This window comes from Parasteatoda tepidariorum, chromosome 11 (genome assembly GCF_982258835.1).
Source record: "Parasteatoda tepidariorum strain Cologne lab strain chromosome 11, Ptep-v5.0, whole genome shotgun sequence".
Taxonomy (NCBI): Eukaryota; Metazoa; Arthropoda; class Arachnida; order Araneae; family Theridiidae; genus Parasteatoda; species Parasteatoda tepidariorum.
The window spans coordinates 70,219,357-70,243,186 of record NC_141765.1 but is presented as its reverse complement, the minus strand read 5'-3'; the positions used below and the strand labels follow the sequence as shown (position 1 = coordinate 70,243,186).

Here is a 23,830-nt window from a genome sequence, read left to right as displayed (position 1 = left end):
TTTTGAAACATGGTCATATACTTTTTAACTTTTCCATTTCGGAAGGAGTAGGCATTGTTTTTAAAATCTTTCTCCGAGTCAAATGATCATAAGTTATAAATCAAGAAAATAATTTTTAATTATGCGTAAGTTCACATTGTTTATTCTATATCTTTTTGAAAAAAAGAAAATGATTCTTAAAACAATGATTAAATGAATTAAAATTGATTTATTCATTTGAAAAAATGAATAGAAATATATCAACAAAAAAAGCAGTAAGAATTTTTATTAGAATACAATTAATTTTTTTTTAATAAGTTTTGAATTTTACACTGTTATTTCCCCTTTTTTCAGAAAACAGTTTCTCAATTTGTTTTTACAAAAGGTCTAAAGTGTATTATTAGCGCTTAAAAAATGTGCAGTATGTTCCTCTTTCCCCCTTTCGTTGGTTATTTTAAAAGCACAAAACGATTTTAATATAAAAAAATTATTTTTCGAACTACCAAAAAGACTAAAAATATTAAAGTGTTTATTATATCTGCATTAGAAGTATTCTTAAATGCTTTTAATTATTTCTCTTTACCAAAACATCATTCTTTAACAAAACTGTTACTTTTAATATAACATGGGGAAGAAGGGAACATGCAAAAAAAACTTCTTTTTTTTGAATTTCAAAATTTTTTTTAACAATTTCTTATTGTAAAAATGTTTATACATTTTCATAAACATATATTTATACTATTTATACTCCTTTATACTATTCTTTAAAAAATGATTCCGGGCACATGTTAGCATTCTTGGGACATATATTAACATAATTTAAAAAATTAGGCAATCTCTATACTTAAAAGACAAAATTTTTCTGATACAACGTATAATATATTGAAGTAGTTACATCGCTTTACGTGCATGTGAGTTGTAAAATATTATGCCAATAAGAATTGTTTACTTTCTGTATTTATTACAAAACTTAAAATTGTTGACCAACCATTTAGCAAAACTTTTCGTTTAAGAACAAAACTATTTTTTTATAAATTGATTATTAGAAGTTAAATAATAATAACTTAAATGTATGTATATTTTTATATTTATTTTATGAGGATCGTAATCTAATTAGTATTAAGAAGCACTTATCAACTGTTCGCATTTTTTCACAAATGCCCCTTTTTTCAGTTTAACTTGCCAGTTAAGCTTGGGATGTAAGTTCAGTGCAACTTACACTTACAAAAAACCATTAATTGTGTATAAAAATTAAAACTTGTCATTAACTTACGTGAATGGTTATATTATGTTTTAAAATAATTTCTTTTAGCTTACTAGTTAGTTAAAACTATGTTGCTACATAAAAATATCTCTGATAAAAATAAGAGCTTCGTAGGCTAAATGAATATTTCCGGTTGTTTGTAAACAGTTGTCGTCATTTTTTTACACGATAAACCTAGTTAAAAATGACTCTTGTATTTTCTAATCTGTTTGACATTTTTTAGGTTTATTACTGTGAGCTCACTTATCTTTCTGCTGACTATGAAATATATCGTTTATAGCTCAAATAGCCTAATTTATTTATATATATATATATATATATATATATATATATATATATATATATATATATATATATATATATATATATATATATATATATATATATATATATATATATATATATATATATATATATATTTTTTTTTTTTTTTTTTTTTTTTTTTTTTTTTTTTTTTTTTTTTGGAATGAGCTCAGTGTAGTGAAGATCAATTCCAAAAAGTATCTTAAAAGTCTTATTGCAATAAAACTAGGATAATTCAGTCTGTTTGAGTAATTCTTCACACATTTCTTAATTAGTATAAAGAGAACCGTTGTGTCGCATCTGGAAGAAGTGTTCGCCTCTTAAAGAGGTGACACAGGTTAAAATTCAGTGATTGCTGATCGATTCGAATTCTGCTGCTCCCAGCTCACACTGATAACAATGCTAATGTTATATATTTATCAGTGGTAAACGAATCATAGGTTAAAGACCCCTTGCCGTCGGGTTAACTGTAGGAGGTTTTCCTCTCCTCATAATGCAAGTACTGGTTAGTTCCATTAAAAAGTCCTCCTCAAAGGCTAATTTGCCCCAATTCTTTATGCTGGAGTTCCCTTGTCTCCTGTGTTGGGTTCAAAGCTACAAGCCTACAAATTTGAACATTGATGGCGTTAAACACAAAGATTGGTAGGTAGTTCAACGCCGGTTATGAAATAGAGCAAACTACATGACAAAACATACCATATGGGCTCACTTATAGCGTAAAAAACTAATCTAAAACCATAAGCCAGTCAACAAACAAAAAATTGAACCTTTTTACTTAAATTTTATGTTATAAATACATATCACGGCTTAACTTCTTTTACGACACAGAAAAAACAAAATAATAATAAAGCATAGAATTTGGGACGGAGAATAAAAAAGAAACAAAAATAATCATATCATTTCCGATAGTAATCAGGAAAATGCAAAGATCTCTTCTTCGTGAAACGACAGAGGATCATTAGAGTTAATGGCATCTGAGAGTACTCAAAGATTATATGATGACATAAATGTCAAATTCAACCATGGCAAAAGCTCTACTTCCTGAATAACTATTGATTGGAGTTACATTGATAATTGTTTGGGCGATTACTTATTGAGGTAAGCGAACTGCCAATCAGGTGGGGTATGTTTAAATTTACGACGAAGCCCATATTAATAGGATTTGGAGTTATTTTTATAAGATACTTTTTATGAAAATGTGAAGTACACGGTTTTATTCAAAAGCAAAAACAAAATCTCGGTATGCAAACACTTAATACATGTAAATTGCAAATGATTTTTTTTTAAAAAAAAAGCATATTACTTATATCATTGGTTGTTTATAAAAATCATATTTTTTCTTTCTTTCATATAAAGCATTAACTATTTATGAACATTTGTAACTTTATGCGAAAAATAATGCATAAGCAATTTAATTAAATAAAAGACAATTACATAATTAAAATACGAAGAATTTCCTACTATTAAAATAATCACAGCGTCAATCACTCTAACTGATCCACTCTCATAAAGATCGCTCCAACTTAGAACAGTAATATCGATATCTTGAACCATAATATTGGAGCCATTTTGAATGATACAGCACACACCAAACTCTTAACTTTTTAAAATTGTAATCACTATTAAACATGTACCTAATAATGCCACAACAAAAGATTTTTAATTCTATCACATTTCCGTTTTTCATACCAACTTTTAAACAATCATTATTTATTAATTAATTCTCTACATATAAATTTAGTGTTTAGTCGTAAATTGGCCTAAAGTTTTAATCAAACAAATATGTAGGGGGAAGTTGTATGAAATGGATAAAACGACCACTTGAGTTTTTTCCCACTTAATAATGTTGTCACTGAGCAAAACAGCGTTACGGGTGGTTTTTGGGAAAAGCGGCTGCGCATTTTTTCTTTTAAAGCCTGTTTTATTGTTCGCTTGTTCTATGTTGGTAAGTGGTGCTAATTGTTGATGGTCGCTTAAAAATAATTATTGTCATAAATATTTTCTGTTGCACTGTTTAAGCAGATTACCTTTTAAGATTATTTGAGCTCGGAAATACTAAATCATTCTAGTGAAAATATTCATTTCTTGTGTTGAGTCGGGAAAAGTTACCACGGAAGCGGATAAGGAAAATGGTACTTTAGAACTGTTATACATGAAATTAGAAAGACAAGAACATATGAATTACAATTTTAGACTCAAGTAGTGAACTAACATTAAAAATAAACTAGTTGAGCATGTAGTATTGAGTTGATAGTATTACGTAGGTAGTACGTAGTATTGCGTAGGTTGTACGTAATATTGAGTAAGTAGTACGTAGTAATGAGTTTGTATATAGTATTGTATTGAATATGTATGTAGTTCTCTAGTTGAGTGTTTAAGTTCCTCTAACTCTATTTATTTATTGTTATTATATTTCAAAAAAATATTTCTTATTTTAAATTTTATAGACCACTTGGGACTTAAGATAATCTTTAATGAATCCAATTATATTATTTTAAAAAAATAATATATATAATGAGCTTATTTTTGCAGTATCTGCATACTTTAATATGAAACAATAATAGTGATTCATATTTGATATATATTATATTGATTTACTTTCAACAAGCTTTTAGTGGGAAAAGTTTAAGATGACTGATTCTACACTTTTTGCTTCAACCTTAATATCGAACCATAATACTGTGGAAATTTGTTGAAACCTTAGAAAGGAGTTAAGATGTTGTTTACGATAATATTTATGTAGTTTGTAAATGAAGGAAACTTTGACACGTATTGAGATTTACAGTGTATAATAGTTCCATCGTTCCAATTTAATTTAACACTTTTTTCATTGTCTAGCTAATTTAGACAGATAGAAGATAATTCTAAGAAGATAATTCTAAGAGCAGCGTGAATTTTAGATGAAACGGGTTTACATAAATTTTAACATTAGCCATTTTTATATTTTAACATTATTGATGAAATGAAAAAATACTATTTTGAAATCAACAAATTCTTAATCTATTCTAAATAATCAGATATTCAACAATTAATAAATTGAATTCAAGCTCAGAAATTTTATTTAAATAGTTTAGTTTAAATTTCAATTAACTATAGTACATAAAATGAAACTCAGACATACTTTGCAAACTTACTGTGTAATTTCATTATAACAACGAAATAACTATTGATAACTAACTGATGATTTTGAAGGTTTGAATCTTGCATTGATAGAATTCAAACTTGTTTCCAACTAATGCTTATTTTATTAGAATTCTAATTAGTTAAATGGAATAGAATATACAACTAAAACTAATGCATCACCAACTCGATTTTGAATAATAAAAGGGTGTATTGTAATTAAATTCGTCGAAGGGTAATCAAAGAGTATATTCAATGAAGTTTTAGTCAAATTACTAATGAAATGCTAGTTAATTTATAAATGATTAAGAACTTTTGAGCCTTCTTTGAAAAATAACTTTTATATGTCAAAGTGCTACAATACTCTGCTTGAAAATGAATCAGCTATTGTCTCAATTCTTAAAAAGGATTAGTTAATCAATGTTACTGCATTAATTAACAATGCATCCGTTGAATTGTGTTAAATATAAATAATGTTCGTTTGACTTTTAATGTTTTGGAAAAATTTGAACTTTACGAAAATTCCTTTTAGCTTCGTTTCGTATATTTGCGTAGGATCAGTTATCTCTCTGTAAACATAAATGATATAACCTTTCATATTGTGTATTTTATGTAAAAAAAAGATATAAACTTTTGACATTATAAAAATTATCTGAAAATTTCAACTTATGTTATTTTTGTAAAATGCACAACATAATGATAATAAAAGGTTTTGAAATTCAATTCGAAAGCAGAAAACAATACTTTAAGCAAAGTTATACTTTATTGTTCCAATATCAATTCAAATTTCCTTCATTCTAAAAGCATAAATTGAATAAATTTGCTATCAAGTAGTTTAAATCTAACTAAAATTTTATTGCTTCGAAAGAATAAATTTGTAGCAAGAATATTAATGATTTTTAAAATTAAAGATTTGTACAAAAATAGTCTTAACTTGTAGGCAAAATATTAAACTAGAAAATATTTAAGGTTTAATAAAAACTTTGGAAGAAAACTATACTCTGCAAACTAATATTTAAACGGATGAAAAAAAAGATATTTTAGTTTTCCTACATCTTGAAAATGTCACTATTTTCCAAACATCACTTTTTTATTATCTTTATTTTATCTGATCGTAAAGTATTTTACGTTTCCTTACCCTATTGGTCGTCACTAAAATTGAATTTACGGAAATCGGTCCCTGAGGAAGTTTTTTCCTGGAATATCCATCATATATCTTTCTGAGAAGAAAAAAACTATTGAAACCAATTCATAAGCAAAAAAAACATTTATGAAAAAGATCAAGGTTTTTTAGTTTTAATGTTAATCTAGTCAAGAACTTAAATGGTTTAATGTAAATTTTTACTCTGCAGTAAGAAAAAAAAGACAAAGAAAATTGCCATTATTAAAAGATTAAATTTTATAAATGATGATATTTATAGCATGAAAAGGTTCAAAATTCCATATAATACCAAAAATAACTTAACTTATAAAACCTTAAAAATCAGAATCCTAAAAGTCGATGACAACATTTTATGTAGTCAATAAAACCATCGCATTTACTTATTTAATTCTTGCTATTTATCTAATCATTTATTTATGAAAAAAGTTATAAAAACACACGGAGAAAAAACAATTCTGGTAAATTTACTATACTGCATAGTAATGCCATTTCTATTTTAAAAAAACACAGGACTCTGGTAATAAAATAAAAATAAACGGAATTTAAACCATTCATTTGGTAATTTTTTCGTTCCTGGTAAACAGTCTGCAACAAATTACAGTTCTTATTACCGCATATTTATTAAAAAATATAAAACTGAAAAGAAAATTTAACCGAATTAATTATTTTATACCCTACTCTAAAGTATCATGACTAAATTAGCTAATTTCATCACATATTATAAAATCATATTTGCATTACTAATTTTACCAAAATCATTTCCAAAGTGCTTCCTCGAGAACTACCGAAATTATGTTGTTCCCATAGAGCCGGAAATAATAAGTTTTTCCAACTTTTTTATTAACTTTTTTAGCCTCAGTACAAGAACAAGAGATCATACTTTTTTTCTCAGTGCAAGAGCACATAAATGAAGCAATTAAAATTCATCAATTTAGGTAACAGTTTCAGCAAACTAGAAAATTGTGAGTTCGAAACATAACTTTCTTCTTACTGATGGCTCAGGAACTGTCGTGACAATCCTACCAAATGAAATCACATACTGGTACCTGATATAATTTCAGAAATGCTCTAAGACTTGCAAAAATAAATGGCGGGATACAGTTACGAAGTACAAAACCATGGAACACAGGATCCCCATTTTCCCGACCACTTACTTAAAAAAAATACAGAAATAAAATTATGGGATTGTCATATGAGTTTCCAAATAATTTTTTTAGTTTTAACGATTAAAATGTTATGCATAATTAAAAAAAAAATTTCTTAGGTTTCCAAGATATTTTTATTTGTAATTTGGTTAAAAAAAAGTTTCAAATCTATAATAATACTGTTGAAAAAGTATCAAAAATACACATTTAGAACCTTACAATAAAAATTTTGAGACTAATTTCAAAAGAACGCATTGAAATGAATAAAAAATATTCAAAAATATAATATTAATTAGTTATATAATACATAAGGAAATTGCATTCGTGTGATTGAATATAACTTATTCTTAAGCATTGTAAAACAGTAGAAACTTGTAAAAAAATTTCATAATTGATGTTGCTTAAATATATTAAATTTGAAAATATTATTTTTCAAAAATATTAAATTTCTGAGGTTTATGGGACAAAATAATACCAAAATAATATCGGAACATATTATTTAATTTGAGTTAAAAGCCAAATTTCTACTTTAAATTTTAAGGGGGACATCTGAATTTTAGTAGAGCCTAATTTATGAGATTTAAAGTCAAATTTTGGCATTTCAACCTCATAATCACTGTATAAATTCTTGTATAGTAATAATACTTGTATCTATTTCATATAAAAAATACTGCGCAAAACGAATAATGCTTTGTTAAATTAATTATTGTTTAAAGAACTATGATTTAGTCTAAATTTTGAAAACAACAAAATTTTGAAATTAAATTTTCATTTTTTTTTTAAATTTTAAATCTCAAATTTTTTATTTTGCTTTTTTTCGATTGTAATATTTCTGTTTAACTATTTGTATAACTGAACTTTGCCTAGAACAGGCCTCAAGTAAAATATATCTTTCAGATCAAAAACGTAAGTTTTGAATTTTTTTAAAGTATAAATATAAAATGAAATTAGTTAGTTCAAAACTATAAAGTTTGGAATAAAATAAAATAAACAGTTAAATTATTATTTATAAAATTTAAACCCACAATCGCATTTGTCTTTCTTATACTAATGCGTATATTTTTATTAGTCAGGATTATTATTGTGTAGATTCCCGGAGACACCTAAGAGTTACATTTCGTTTATAAATTCATAATTTTGTTCATAATCTAAGCGTTATATTTTCTGAACCTAAAAACTAAAATTTGTTTTGAATTCCTGTTTTTGAAAAAATTTTAAGCTTACGTTTTCGGAAAAAATATAATTTCAATGCCCATTTTGGGAGACATTTAATATGAATATGAAAAATATGATACAACCTGTGGGTACACCTTAATCTTTAAAAATTTTAAACTCTAAATTTGAGGAAAAATTATTAAATTTTGGCGATATTGTATGGATCCATTTTGAGGATTTAATTTTACAAGAATTATGTATTACTGTTAGTATTTATTGCGCTATTGTTACTTATAATGATCATGCTTTTTTCAATATTTCCTCCTTAATCCTTATTTTCAATTATTTATTTATTTATTTAGAATGATAAAATATTTTAGTGCTTTTTCAAAAACTTTCAACTGCAGTGTGCAATTTCAAAAGCAGCATACATAGTTTAAGTTTTTGAGAAATAACCAAAAGCTGTTAATTTGTACCGAATTAAACCTCAAAAATATTAGGTTGTTCGGAAAGCAATTTTTTTTTTGTTTTTTATGAAACTGAAAGACTCCGTGATAGTGTATAAGTATTTTATTGAATCATACATTATCCATTCTTGTTCAGCACTTTTTGACATCTTTCTTGCAGCAGCATGATTCGACGAACACAAAATTTCTGCTCTTTGCTGGCAAAAAACTGATCCAAGTGGTTTTTGACCTCCTTATTTTACCTTCTAAAGCATTTTGTAGATGTCGGAACAATGTTGTAGACAACCCTTTTCTCGTCCCCAGTGATGATGCTCTTCAAACTTGAATTATTTTCTTGATGTTAGAGAAGCAAATCACTGACTTAAACTCCACGGCACAAATTTCTTTTCGTTAGAACATGAGGAACTCATAAGCCAAGCTTTGAGAATAATCCTTAGGATTTTCAAATAATCATGAAGGGTCGAATTCAATAAATTTAATGTTTCAGGGATCTTATGAGTTGTTATTCACCCAGTTGTTTAGATTATTGGCTTTATTGTGTCTTCAGCAGCTTAAGCTGAAGTGGTGCATCTTCGCGTATCTTAATCTGAATTTTACAAACCATTTTTAGCACTGGCGAGCTAATACATCTTCTCCATGTGCATCGGACAACTATTTTCTTGCTAAAACAACATTTTTACTTTTTTCGATAGTGAAAAATTTTAATATGCCAAGAATTCTGCTTTACACTTTTCATATTTAAAAAAGCACCAACCCAAAACTACCACGTAGAGTCAATCGAACCTTTTCACAGGCAAGCCTTGCCACATCAGCTGTTAAAATAAATTATGATTATGAGGCATAAGTGTGACATTGGCAGTAAAAAATATAATGAAGTCATGTGTTGAGAAAAACTTTCCTTGTTTACTTTCCGAATAACCAAATCTTTTCTAAATAATGTCGACTCATTCCAACTCTTAGCATTAACGCAAAATTTTTAAATACATTTGAAATCTAGATTAAAAAAAACTGAATATGGCCAGAATAATATCATATATTGTACCATAATTCCATATCCATATTTTTTATCCCTATATACCAGATGTTTTTGAATGTGAACAGAATTTTTGATACGAAAGTTAAAAGTAAAATGACCAGAATTGCTAATATATATGTATTAGTAATTCTGGTTGTTTTAGTTTTCCCTTTCTTAAGAAAAATTAATTTAAAAACTCCAACTTTAATTGGGCCACACAGGCCCGCAGACAGCATATTTGAAGCGTATATGCTATAATGATATAAAATTACTCCAACACACCTGTTGCCTTGATAGGAAGCTTTTCCGAACATCCACTATAGGGCGCTCTTTTCTTCGCGCATGCGAATCGTCTATTTTCTTCCGCCTACACATCCTGCCAACCAGCAAGGATTTCCAGAACGAAGCAAGAAAGCCGGTCGTTATACGCATTCTAAGATTAAAGAGGAGATACGATAGGAAGGAAAACAGAAATTTCAGGAGAATGACAGCTACGAGAAGAAAATAAGAATGAATGTTTGAGCTGTTTCTTTTTTACACCAAATAAACTGATTTATGTTAGTAAATATATTTTAATAAGAACAGAGAAAGGGTCATGCCTTCAATGACAACTTGAAATGTTGATGTTTTGCTATAACTTTAACGGTACTTAAAAGACATGCTCAGGTTCCTCCTCTTCCATAAATATTAGCTATGTCTGAGTGAGTAGTTTCGAAATGTCTTTTTATGTAATCTGAAAAATTATTGTGGGTATTAAATATATTTATCTGACTTCAATATTAATTTTATGAAAATGTAAACTTTAAGAAAAAGTTTAAACATGATAACAATTCATTGATAAAGTTCTGACAAAGTTTTAACTAATGAATTAAAGGTACTGTAGAAAAAAATAAATTTTGTTAATTTTCTTCGACTAAATTTATACACATTTTTAATTTAAATATTTATATAAACAAATTTAATCAAGATATTAACGAAATCTATTTTTCTTTATTGTATCTTTATTAAATATAATTTTTATGCATTTTTAGTTTAAATGCTTGCAAAATTAAATTTAGTCAAGATTTATTCACGAAATTCTTTAGTTATTATATTTGAAGATCTTTCACAAAACGTTATCTATGAATTTTTCATTTTGTTTTTCTAAATATTAAAAATGTGCACTATTCAAATAATTGAGTGAGTAAATTTTTATATTTAATACGAGGAATCATTTAATAATAAAATACATTTTATAGACATTAAAAGTCATTTTAATTAAACTGAAAAAAGTGAGATCTGTAAACTGTTTTTTCAAGGAAGTTTAGCAGAAAGTAAGAAAGTTACAAAGTCTTGATTAAAAGCAGGAATAAAATCAACGAAAACTTGCGAGAAGCAGTAACATAAAAACATTTTAAGTTTGATAAGTTTGAATTCATAATTTATAGTAATTTCTGAATGAGGAATAGAGAGTTCTAAAGAAAAGACTTAAAATAAATATATTATGTAATTCCTTTACAATCTTAATTAAATTTCAGATAAGGAAAATTTATTTCTATTTTATAGTATCAAAGAAGTTTGACTTATTCTAATTATATGGGTAAAACTAAGTTTATTTCTCCGCAACAGAATAATTGTATTAAAAAGGGGAGAGAAAAAAAGGATGAAATTGTAAATATTTTCCAGAATTGAAAATTTAAATGCATAATTTAAAAAGAAGACAATGATCCAAACGTGGAACAAACAGAAAATATACAAAAAATATTAGTTACGGTTGTGCAGAGGACAGCTCTAATAATTATAATAGCTTTTCTAATATTTGTCATATTTTTGCAGTTATATGCTTGTATTGTACATATCATTTGTTATTTTTTGTATTATAATATATTATTAAAATATAAATTATGAACAAATTTCTTATAAGCAGATCGGTCAATTTTTTGTTTATGAAGGGAGTAAATTACTTATTTCCAAATTAGTTTTATGCTTACATAAAGCATGTCAAATGATTTAAAGCGAAATTTTTATTACGATTACAAAAAAAAACTTGTATTTAAATTTTCATAGTTTTATGTATCAATATTATTGATTGAGACAAACAATTTGTCAAGCTTAAAGTACTCAGTTGTTTTCAAATAAATTTAAGTCGGGAAAATGATTGAATAAAATTATATGAGTAAAGAGTAAATCATTTAGACTTTGTTTTAATTTCATTTATTTTTTAGAGTTTTCTTATAGATACTTTTAGAAATTGTGAAACGATTTGAGCTATAATATTGCTCACACTTACATTAATATAACTTTACCAACTTTAACCTTATTGCTTAATATAGTTTAATTTGAATAAAATTATGTAAACAGTTTTAAATTTAACATTCTATTAAGATTGCAGTAAATTTATAATGTATCATGATTGAATGTTAAACCTATTTTTCTGAGATTCTAAAAATACAGTTTCATCTATTTTTAACTTTAAAGCGATTTTTCAGAGAGTGTTAAAATACTTAGAAATTTTATCCATTTTCAGTTAGAGCTGTATCGAGAAAATAAGGTAATAAAATACTATCTGGGATCTTTGGATTAGGAAAAAATGATAGTCTTTCATTCTTCATAGATTAATTAAGAATAACTTAGGCATACTTGTTTCTTCTTAACGCTATTACTCATAATATGATATAAAAGAATAATTGAATCTTTCTCCCTTCAATTATTAGATAATTCTCAAATGAATAATTCGATTTGAAGGTATGGTTAAAAATATGATTTTAATTTATTTGTTACATTATTTATATATAAGTATTTTCTCAAATAAATAATAGGATCCGAAAAGGATTTTCATTTATTTGAGATAGTTTTTATATATAACTACTAACGTAGTTACTTTTGTCGCATTTCAAAACAATTAAAGCATGTGCAATCTACTTAGCAAAAACGAGCTATGTGGTTTAGTTTTACGTTAAGAACTGTATCCAATTTAATAAGAATTATTCTCAATTTTTATTATTATTTTTATATTAAAAATTTCCAGAGTTGCAATCTTTTTCATTTAAAGTTATATGGTATTTTAAATTATTTATTGCGTGTATTTACACGCAATAGGTAATTGAATTTAATTTCAAACGAGAGCTAATATTAATCAGTTATAATTTCATTGCAGCTTTATTCAGATTGTTACGTTTATCATCATTCAGAACTATAATGTGTTATAACATGATTTCAAAGAGTAGAAAAGGATTAAGTTATTGCAGACTAAAAAGCAATTCACATTTATTTATTTTAGCAAAATTTGCCTGATAGTTATGACAAGGTTGTCAAAATAATTAACATTTTCACTTAACGTTACAAAAATGGTCATTGTCAATGAAAATAATAGGAAAAACCATTTGTTTTTTAATGTTTTTTATTATTATATCATGGGGAATAATTTGTTTAAAAATCGGTTTGAAAAACAGAATTTATTATCAAGCTCTAACATTACCTTTCTCATTAAGATTTCTTTAGAAAGATTTTATAATATATTTCGTAACATTTTTGTGAAAATTATCATTAAATACTGTATTAATATCATAGAATTATTCACAACAAATATTAGTAATAGCAAAACTTTAAACTTTAACGTGATTCTTTTATACATTTAAAATAAATATATTCCCTTTTAATAATTTTTCTCACTTTTGTTTATTGTGGAAAGTTCAATGCTAATTTTGGTATTTATTTAATTAACATATTTTTAATAATACTTAATAGTATCGATCGAAAAACGCATTTTATTTTTCATTAAATGCTTCGAATAATTCTAAATTTTTGAAAATACAATAATTTTTTTTAAGAAAAACTTTATTTTAAATTCCAACAAGAATTTTCAAACAATGCAGTCAAGAACACTTCAATTTTTGGAAAAGTTCAAGAGGGTACCCCCTTTTCAGAGACAGACTCATAACAGGTCGTAAAATACGCATGATATCATTTAATATCTTAAACAATCATGCATGATTCAACTTTTATTTACAAAGAGTTTTCGCAACTCTATAATATGAAGCAAATCAATTTCCTTTACAAGGTCAATATTATTACTTTGTGATCTTGAACACAATGATACTTATTGATTAAGAAAATAGCATCAAGCTGTTTCCAGGTGTTTCAATAGAGAAATCTCACCGAAACATCCGTTGTGACAAAATTGACACAAAATATTTTTTTCTTTCTATTTTAAGTTCGATCGAAAATCTTGGCAACAATAACCACTCGCGAAACCGATGTTGGATACCATTGATTGATTCAAGCAATAATTTATTTAAAAGCAATTTAAATCAGAGGTAAAAGAAATCTTTTGAGTGCTAAGTCTTTTGCTGCCACTCATTTTCCCTGTTGTTCATCATTATCTTGGCGATAAAAGCTTTTTACAGACTAGAAAATAACTGATTTTATCACTTCATGAATTGATACATTTATATTGAAAAATATAATTTTAACCTCTTTCATGTTGAAATCTGCTTGCCATTATGAAGATTTTCCAGATTCAAATTTTCAAGTCGATAGATAAAAGTGTGACCGCTCTGATCACATCTATACATAATAATAAACGCGGCTGTGTGTGTGTGTGTGTGTGTGTGTCTGTAATCACAATATATCGCCCCAGAAGCCTCGCCCGGGCACGAAACTCGGCCCATAATTGTGTTTTGACATAATGAAGAAGTATTTTTTTTCTTTTTCAAAAATTTTGATTAGTTATTTAGTTATCAGTCATTTTGTAAGTCTATGCTTTTCGTCTGCTTTTTCGTCTTCAAAGAGCCATATTCAAAAAACTATTAAAAAATGCATATACTTTTCCCCACTCCTATAAATGTATGCTAATGCGAACCTCACAATTGAAATATTAATTTTCGACAACTTAAACCAATAATATACGAAGGAATTAATAATTTAATTGTAAAGTTTGCATTAGTTTACATTTATTAAAGTGGAGAAAAGTTTAACTTTTGTATTAAAAATGTGGCAACATATTCGATACGTAAATAGAACGCTTCGCTTTGATATATTTGTCGCTGTTCATAATTGTTATAATAAGTTTTTCTTCTTCTTTCCATGCTCTATTTTTTTTTTCTTAAGCGAAGACGATAATTTTTATAGCGATATTGTAGTACTTTGTACAACTAAAAATTCTTTTCACAACACTTTAAAAATATTTACTTTATTTTCTTTATATATACAGAGAACAGTCGGCAAAGAATTCGATTAGGTTGAAAAACATTTCGCTAAAAAGGAACGAATTCCAAAAGAAAAAATAAACAACTTAAAGAATAAAAATGCTGATGCCAGCCAATTTTTTGAAAGTTAACTTAGAAATAACAAACCAAACGATGTTAACAAAATGACGTAGAAAGCGCAACTAGATCAAAATCATACAAGCACAACTAGATCAAATTATAATACCTGAGTGCTTGACGTAACAGATATAGAAATAGAATTTGATACCATAAAAAATTATATAGAAATAGAAATTGATACCATAAAAATTTTATTCGTTTTCGTGTTCTTTTCATGTATTTAGCATTTTAGTTCTTTTTTTCCTTAAGCGTTGCAGCTATATAATTTCAAACATCCTCAAGAGCTATAACACATCTGCAGCAGAACTGGATATGAAGACAAAATTGCTGGACAGGAACACTTTAATTGTCCACTAATCTTCAGATTTCCTACCATGTTTTAAAAAACTTTATTTGTGAAAACCTTCAGCGTGGCGGACAGCTGGCCGCCTTAGGCGGCTAGTTTTTAATAAAGAGAACTTCAGTAAAATTGAAAAATATTTAGTTCTTTTGAAATGATTCTAAAATTTCCTTTTTAGGGTTAAAAAAAAGGTATTTTTACGTATATATCTTTCAAAAAGAGCATAGATATAAAATAAGTTTAACTTTAGACATTAAACATTCGAATGCAAAGTATCAGTAAAAAATTTTTATTTATATTTATAGAATTTTTCGTACATTCCGGGACTTCTAAATAGATGCACACCTAAACACATAGTTACACAAGCCCCTAAATTCTTCTCCTAGATGATCGTGATCTATGTTCATAAAAATTAGTGATAATCACTTTAATAATCAAAAGTGTATAGAGCACTGTGATACAGAAATCGATATAAAATCCCGTATAAATTTGGTTAAAGGGATTTAGTCACAATATGTGTTAATTTTTCTTCATACTTTCATTTTTTTCCATACTTTTCTAATTTGAAAATAGTATTTCGTCTTTTTGTGAAATGTAAATCCTTTTAAAGGGTATTTTTACGTATATATCAAAGCTAAAAATATGCGATATTATCAATTATTCTGTTAGTAACCTAATTTTTTTAAGCTTTGTTAAAATTAGGCTAGTATTTTTAAGCTATGAGAATTTTTCAGAATTTTTGATCCTTCACGATAACATGAACGTCGCGATATAATGTAAGTTTTCACCCCAATCGTTATATCGATCGTCGACTTTTTTTTGTATTATTAAATAAAAACTTTTTAACTAGCCCGTGTTATAAGTTAAAAAAATAGTTCTGTAGAATCTCCTGAAAAGAAAATCTCAGTTGCATTACAGTCATGGTTAAGACTATTTTTAGAAATTATGAAGATAAAAGTGTAAAACTGGTAGTGTCGTTTTTGAAGATTGAAATCCATGTTTCCTAAAGATTGGTACAATTTGTGAAGCAATTGGAAAATTTTTTACTAATGATAAAATTATTAGCTTATGCAAACAATTATAAATAAACTTAAATTTACATATCTTTATCTTTACATACGCAAAAAAAACATTATTTTACATTATCTTTTCACTTATAAACACTAAAGTCCCTTTGCTTTGTAGTATATCTTAGTTTAAATATTGCTTTATTATACTGTTTACTTAAGTTCAAATTATATAATCGCTAATCAGTTCTAAGTATAATTCTCATAAGCTAATACGAAACTCAACACCTAACGAAAACTATGCTTCAAGTCGCATCGTTTCGCGTGAAGAGAAACTTCAAAAAAAAATTTCAACTGAGAAAAGTAGAGAATAATACAGAGTATTGGTGAACAATTCTGGTAAAATTACCATACTGTATGACAAGGACATTTCTGGTTAAGAAAAGCAACATAATTCTGGTTAATATAACCAAAATAAACGGTATTTAAACCATTCATTTGGTAATTTTTCCGTTTATATAGTAATGATTTACAGAACATTATAGTAATTATTACCAAACATTTAGTAAAAAATTTAAAACTAAAAAGTAAATTCAACGGAATAAATGATTTTCATTCAATTGTCTAAAATATCATGATAAATTATCAAATTTTATCACATATTATAAAACCATAGTTTATTGTTAATATAACAAAATCATTACCAAAGCCCTTCGGTGAAATTCACTGAGCTTTTTTCTGTTTCCATAGAACCTGAATTAGAATGAATTTTACCATTTTTTGGTAGTTTTAACCATACTTTTTTCCTTAATGAGGAAATTTCAGAATAGATTTCTGTAAAATGCTAAAGTATTTTCCGACTTAAGTCCGTTAATTAACACGAATGTGTCAGTAACATTGCTTAAATGTATTTATTTTCATTTGCATTACATAAATTGTGGTTATATTAGCACACATTTATAATAAAATTTGATTTTAGAATAATAATACATCACGGGAAATATGTTTTAAAATGTTATTCCCCAAAATTAAAATAATGTCACCTGCCACGGATTTCTCAAAATGAAAATATTGTAATTTTACAGTTTTCCTCAAATAGGTCAAGTAATTTCTCATTAAGATAGCAATTATCAGACCAGTTTTTTAAGTCTTCGTAATTATTTTTAAAAAACAGGAAGCGATTCAGCAAAAATATTAATGCAACTTGGTTTTTACACATTCGATCTAAAAGTATATATTATTGCGTGAAAGCACGCTATTGTAACAAAACTCTTCAGTGTACTTAATATTAAATTCAAGTTATAATCATTCTCAACACATTCATTCTATAAGTAATACTATTTTATCATCTTAAATCATTATATTATGTGGTTGAAAAGGTTTCTTAACACACTCAGAAAAAATCATTGAACCATATTATTGACAGCCAGAGAAAGATGTAAACTTTATACGATTCAAAACTGAACCAAGTTGAACCATAATATCATGTTTAAGAAGCACAATAATATGGTTCCACTTAGCACCATATTAAAGTAACTTTGTTAGGTTTTAACACGTTTTAAAATTTATAACAGAGTGGTATTTGCTTTTTAGGGGAAAATTTGATGAAAAGTGTCATTAATTTTACTAATATTTTAACGTAACGTTTTATAAAACCTTTTTTACAACTATGGCTCGGAATTTTGATAAATGCAACATATCTACCTAAACTGGACAAAGAATTCTCATACCTTATAAAGATTATTTTTTTTACGTTCTGAGATTTTCAAAATTCAAATATCTCAGAATCAATCGTCATTATGATGATGAAAAAAAAAACATGTGCACAAAAAATTGTGCTTTTTAAACTCTTAATGTTATAGAGATAAGAAGCAACAGTAACAGTAAATTATGCGAAAACTTGATACTTGATAAAACATCTTTATATTTTTCCATCTTTTGATGAATATATGTTTTGCAAGCGTTCATACTACCTTTTTCCTTTTCTCTAAATGTCTTCGTTTTAGATAATAAAAAACTTTTCTGAAACTCATTGAAACTGTTACGTTTTCCAAAGAATTTATAAATCGACAGAAAAATTTCAGTTTCAATTTAATTGTCACTGCATAAAAAATATATGTCATACTTTTTATGCTTTCAAAATATCTTATAAATTTAATATTTTTAACTATATGAAACAGTTTTCTTTGCTGAAAATTGTATTATCTTCCAATTGCAACCTTTTTTTAAAGTTGCTAATAGATCACGGTAATCAAAAAGTCTTTATAATAAATATTGAATTTTTTTTTATCGTGTTTCAAGTAGTGTTCTTGTTTGAAGAGAGCTTGAATTCCAATGAAAGTAAGAAGAATAAAAAATCATTTACTGTGCAAAAAATAAAAATAAACTGATTAGTGAATTATAAATGAAATTTGTTTGCTGGAATTAAATTTAAACAAGATTTTTCGTGTAATTTTCTCTATACATTATTATTTTCTTATATATTTACTTTCTAGCAAATAAACTAAAAAGCATAACTTATGTCATGTAACCTGAAACATTTTGAAAAATTCATATTTATAAAGCATTTCAGAAACGCAAATAAAAGGTATAAAACAAAAATAAATTGCAAAGTAGCATAATTTTTTGTATTAAGTTCCTTAAAGTTTATTGAATTGCAAATATAATAAACTTTATGTAAATGCTTCAAGGAATATTTTTCCTTTGTTTGCAATTGTAAAAGACTTCGTCAATATTTTTATTATAAAACTTGCTTATGTAATTCGAGGAAGATTTTGGTTTTGCTTCAGGCATCAATTCATGGTATTTTTAAGCAGTTAATAACAAAATATTATCTCCATAAAATACATTTTTGAAAAGATGAAAAATTTTCTTTGTGTCGTAATCTCAATTATTATGTAAATCCTTTCATCATGGTAACAAATGCATGCATTGTTTTCATTAGCACTAAAAATAAAACGTATATCAACATTTAAAACTAAACTTTATTTAATTTAATTTGAATTTCAAAGGAAAACATAAAAAAGGAACAGAATTCAGATCTAGATTTCATATAAAAGTATTATATTTTTCCTGTTTCTGTTTTTCTTGACTGTTAAGATGATGAATGCTTAAAATTTGTCACTGAATATTTATTTTAAACAGTTTCTGATATTAATTTCTTTTATTTTTAATAATCATGAAACTTTAATCATGTGAATGTTTCATGTGGACTTACGTAATGCTTGATATTGTTTAATAATACTAGACAATGGAAGGAGTTTAAAGTTACATACGTTTCTAATAAATAAAAAACTATATATATATCGAAAATAATCAACTTTACTCAGATCGAAAGAAATAGCATAAATATGTTGAGCTTTCTTACAATACCATTAGTATTCAAAATATTTTAAAGGAAAGTATTGTATTAAAAGAAAATATTGTATTAGTGCTTGAAAAGTTGTAAAAAACTTTTATTTATCCCACTTTATTTTTTAGAATTATTTATTTATATTTCAAATTACGCACACGCTTAAAAATTTTGAAAAAAAACATTTTCATTCAAAATAGCCTTGCATTTTAAATAAACAAAAATAGAAATTGAGAATATGAACAAATACAAATGTAGCGCTTTTTATTGATTGATTTGTTCGTAATATTTAATAAAATTAACTTTTTGAAACACCAATCTTGTTGCTGAATTAGCTTGTTTATTATTTTTAAGCATCATATGAAAAATCTCTAGTGTTTGTTCTGTTCTCATTTAAACTAGACATTTTTAAAACTAAGAGTAAACTATATTTAAAAGTGGAATCCTTAAGAAGTTCTGTTAAAACTATGATCTGTATGAAACTAAGCATTTTTTTAAAAATAACAAGACATGACTACAAATCTGTCTGACTTTAATCTGTCTGTCTTAAGGAATTATAAACTCGAATTATACATGATAGAATTATCTTTATTTGTTCTAAATTATGAATATATATGAAATCGTAGACAGAATCACGTAAACATAAAAATCTCTTCCTCATTTTAATATTTATAGATCAACATGCATGGAGAAAAAAAAATTCTGGTAAAATTACCGTACTGTACGGCAATGATATTTTCGGTGGAAGAAAATAAAATATACGTTATTTAAAACATTCATTTGGTAGTTTCTCCGTTCATATGTTAATGGTTTTTCAGAAAATCTGGTATTCGAAAGTAAAGTACTTATTTTTCAACCGAAAAGTGCAAAACCGAAAATTACATTTTACCGAATAAATGGTTTCTATGCCATGCTCTAAGGTATAGTGATAAAATTACCATATAATAACATAATTTTACATATTATAAAAATAAATGTTATTCCTAATTTCCCCAAAATCATTACCAAAGCACTTTGGAAAAAAGTACAGAGATTTTTTGTGTTCCAATAGAGCCAGAAACACGATTAAATTTATTATTTCCTGGCTGTTTTGATCATACTTTTTTTTCTCAGCGTATAAAGTGCGCAAAATAAAATACGAAATACCTAAATAAGCTTTGATAATGATCAACTAATGATCAGATTATTACGTCCTGAGAGGCAATTAGAGGGATTAAAGGAGTAAATATTCTAATTAGTTTCAGCAGATTATGTTTTAAGTTACGAAACCAGACATAATAACGTATTTCCACTGAATAAACATTCCATTCTTATAAGGCGATTTCACTTTTTGCGTATTGTGCCATATATATGGAACTTTTTAATATAACTTAAAACTTTTAACACGATAGTGAAACTTCCTTTTACAAAAATAATTCAATTTACTTTTTTATTTATTTATTATTTTTTATTATCTACTTTAATAATCATCAAAAGAAGTGTAAAATCTAAGTTATAAAATAATTACTTCATTTTTAACCATGCAATTTTAACTGATAAAACGGAGAAAGGAAATATGAACTTTAAATGAGAAAAATGCTACTTTTTTGCATGAATTTGACTGATTTTGCTCAAATTTTAAACTACGTAGTTTAAAATATACAAAACATTTCTATGCCTTACATTTAAAAAAAATTCGACATTAAATTAAATAAGGTATAATTTTTAAAACCATATTTTGCTATTTTTCATGAAACTGTCTTTAAATAAAATCATTTTCACATTTATTCGTCAAAAATTATAAATTTTCCTAAATAGTTCCGAAAATAAGGTGAAATACGAAAAAATTATGTAAAAGTTTTACATCCTTCGACCGCTTTTCCACTTTAACTGTTGGGACCATATTTTAAAGGTTACAGCTTTGCTTTATTTTAAGGATCAAAAATCTAAATTCTTAAATAGAAATACCCTTTATTCAGAGTAAGTACGTTTCCGCATATGATTTCGTTACTTAAAATATCATTTGCTTAAAATATTTAGTATATCTAAAATCAATCCCTCTATCCATTAAAATAGCATTTTAGTAAATGATATTGTGATCTTTGAATCAAAAGTTATTAAGGTGTTCTGTTTTTCACTTTGCGTGTTGTATTTTTTTCCATTTCTAAATCATAAAAACTTTAGATACTTTAGAAAAAGGTTTCTCTCTTTAGTTTGCTTTTCCATTGTTTCCATTTTTTTAAATGCCGGATGTTTTAAAAATAGTAAATTTCTTGTCAAGTTTAAGATTAAATTTTACATGACTTGCATAATAGAACAAGGAGTTTTCAAAAATATTTCATAAGCAAACTGGACTCTAAAGAAACAAATATCAAAAAATATTTAATTATACCCCTGAAGAAGAAATCAAATTTTATTTGAAAAGAAACTATCTTCACTGACTTCGAAAGACTTTAAGCTAACAATAAATAGCTTATCTTAAAGATTTAACTTCAGTGTTGTTCTAGCGATTAAAAATTATTCAATGATATTTTTAAAAAACTTAATCAATGATAGAAAATCAGATCTAATTTCAAACTACAAACTTGGTTCTAATACACGAGTCTTAAAACCCACTTTCTAGTTTTATTCTTGAAAAAAAAAACCTTGTGGAAGTGGTTTTTTACATTTTAGTCTCAACAAATTCTTACTTTTTAATACTTTTACATGTTTTTGAATTTTAATTGTTTTCATTAAAAACTGATTTTGCAATCAATATTAAAATTCAACAGCTAGTAATCAATTCGTAATTAAATTCAAACTTTAACTACTACTTATTTAAAACGCAAAGCTTACAATTTGCAAAAGTGTTACATAAACAAATGCAAATGTGAAAAACAAATAAAACTGTCCTACTGAAAATAATCAAAACTTTAATCAAAAATTAGTGCTTATACTATTCGACCTAAAGCTAAATTTGTAAACAGTCTCTGATTCTCTCAATTAACTGCTTCATTTGGACAATTAAAAACTCCATTAGATAATACGACTTTTTTCAAAATTCGTTTTTTACGTAAGCAATTTAACCGACTTGGCTCAAATTTCTGTTTAAAGTTGCATTCTTCAAAATTATGTAAAAAATTGTATACCTTACAATTCAAATTTTTTCGACTATTGTTAAATAAAATAATAAAAAGTAAATATTAAAAATTATATTTTGCACAGAATTAAATTTAGATCCATAAACATTTTAATTGTAATATTTTAATCTTTTCTAATTGTAATATCTATTTTTTTTAATTCGCATAAAAAGTTCTCGAGATATGACAAAATTCGCAAAAAGTACGATTAACTTTACAGGATCCGAACTTAGGAATGCTCTCCTGATCAAACTATTGGGACCATATTTCCCAGATTGCGGCTATCCCCTATATTTTAGGGATCAGAAAACGAATTCGTTAAAAAAAGTATGTTTATGCAGAGAAAGTACGTTTTTGTGTTTTATTTCGTAACTTAAAATTTCGTCTGCACTAATTAGTTAATATATTTGAAATCACCCGTTCGAACTTTTAAGATTTAGTCTTAGAATGTGAAGATCTGATCATTATCTCAAAGGTTATTTAGGGTGGTCTATTTTTTATTTTGCTCACTACACATTAAAAAAAAACCAGAAAATGTAATCTAAGTGCATGAAAAAATCTTTGAATCGTCAGTTACTATAAATTGATAAGTTTTACGATTATCATCTCGTGATTAAACAATTATTACTGTTAAAACAACTGTCAATGTTTTTATTGAGGATTCTCAATTTATACGGTCACAAGTCAACAAGGTAGCATATTAAGAGCATAAAGTCTTTTGTAATCTTTTAAATTCGGTACTATTGTATACTTCTATTTGCACTAAACATTTTTAATTACAGATTTGCACTGAAAGAAAAATTAAATATTTTTTGCATAGATTGATTCGCTTTCCGTGTTTTGTTTTAATTTTTGATTAAAGTTTGAATTGATTTTTACTATTTGTTCGGAAATTTTGATGCTAAAAAAGAGTTCTAATTATGATATGTACTAATATGTTATATTATGATGTGTATGTATAATTATAAAACGTACTGAAATTAATTAAATTCTATGACAAATGCTTTTCTTATATTTAATAACAAATAATATCCCATCTATTTAACGATATTTAAATTTGCACTTTTTTCGAACTACCATAATAATAGGTTTTTGCCTCATTTTATTTCAAACAGAA

General features: G+C 26.0%; 2 protein-coding genes across 4 annotated transcripts in view; one reads left to right on the top strand and one right to left on the bottom strand.

Annotated features, from left to right (window-relative positions):
- The window catches only part of LOC107443976 (uncharacterized), a 159,292-nt gene that overhangs the window by 97,144 nt on the left and 38,318 nt on the right, over nucleotides 1–23,830 (bottom strand). The window lies entirely within an intron of this gene.
- The window catches only part of LOC107453666 (synaptotagmin-5), an 89,892-nt gene continuing 76,038 nt past the window's right edge, over nucleotides 9,977–23,830 (top strand). For 2 of the 3 annotated variants that reach the window (XM_043040062.3, XM_016070564.4), the window contains exon 1: nucleotides 9,977–10,311. Coding sequence is in view for 2 of the 3 variants with exons in the window: in XM_016070564.4 (XP_015926050.1) it covers nucleotides 10,304–10,311 (8 nt within the window). In the remaining variant the exon portion in view is untranslated. The remainder of the gene's footprint in view (nucleotides 10,312–23,830) is intronic. The other variant, XM_016070566.4, reaches the window with a different exon arrangement.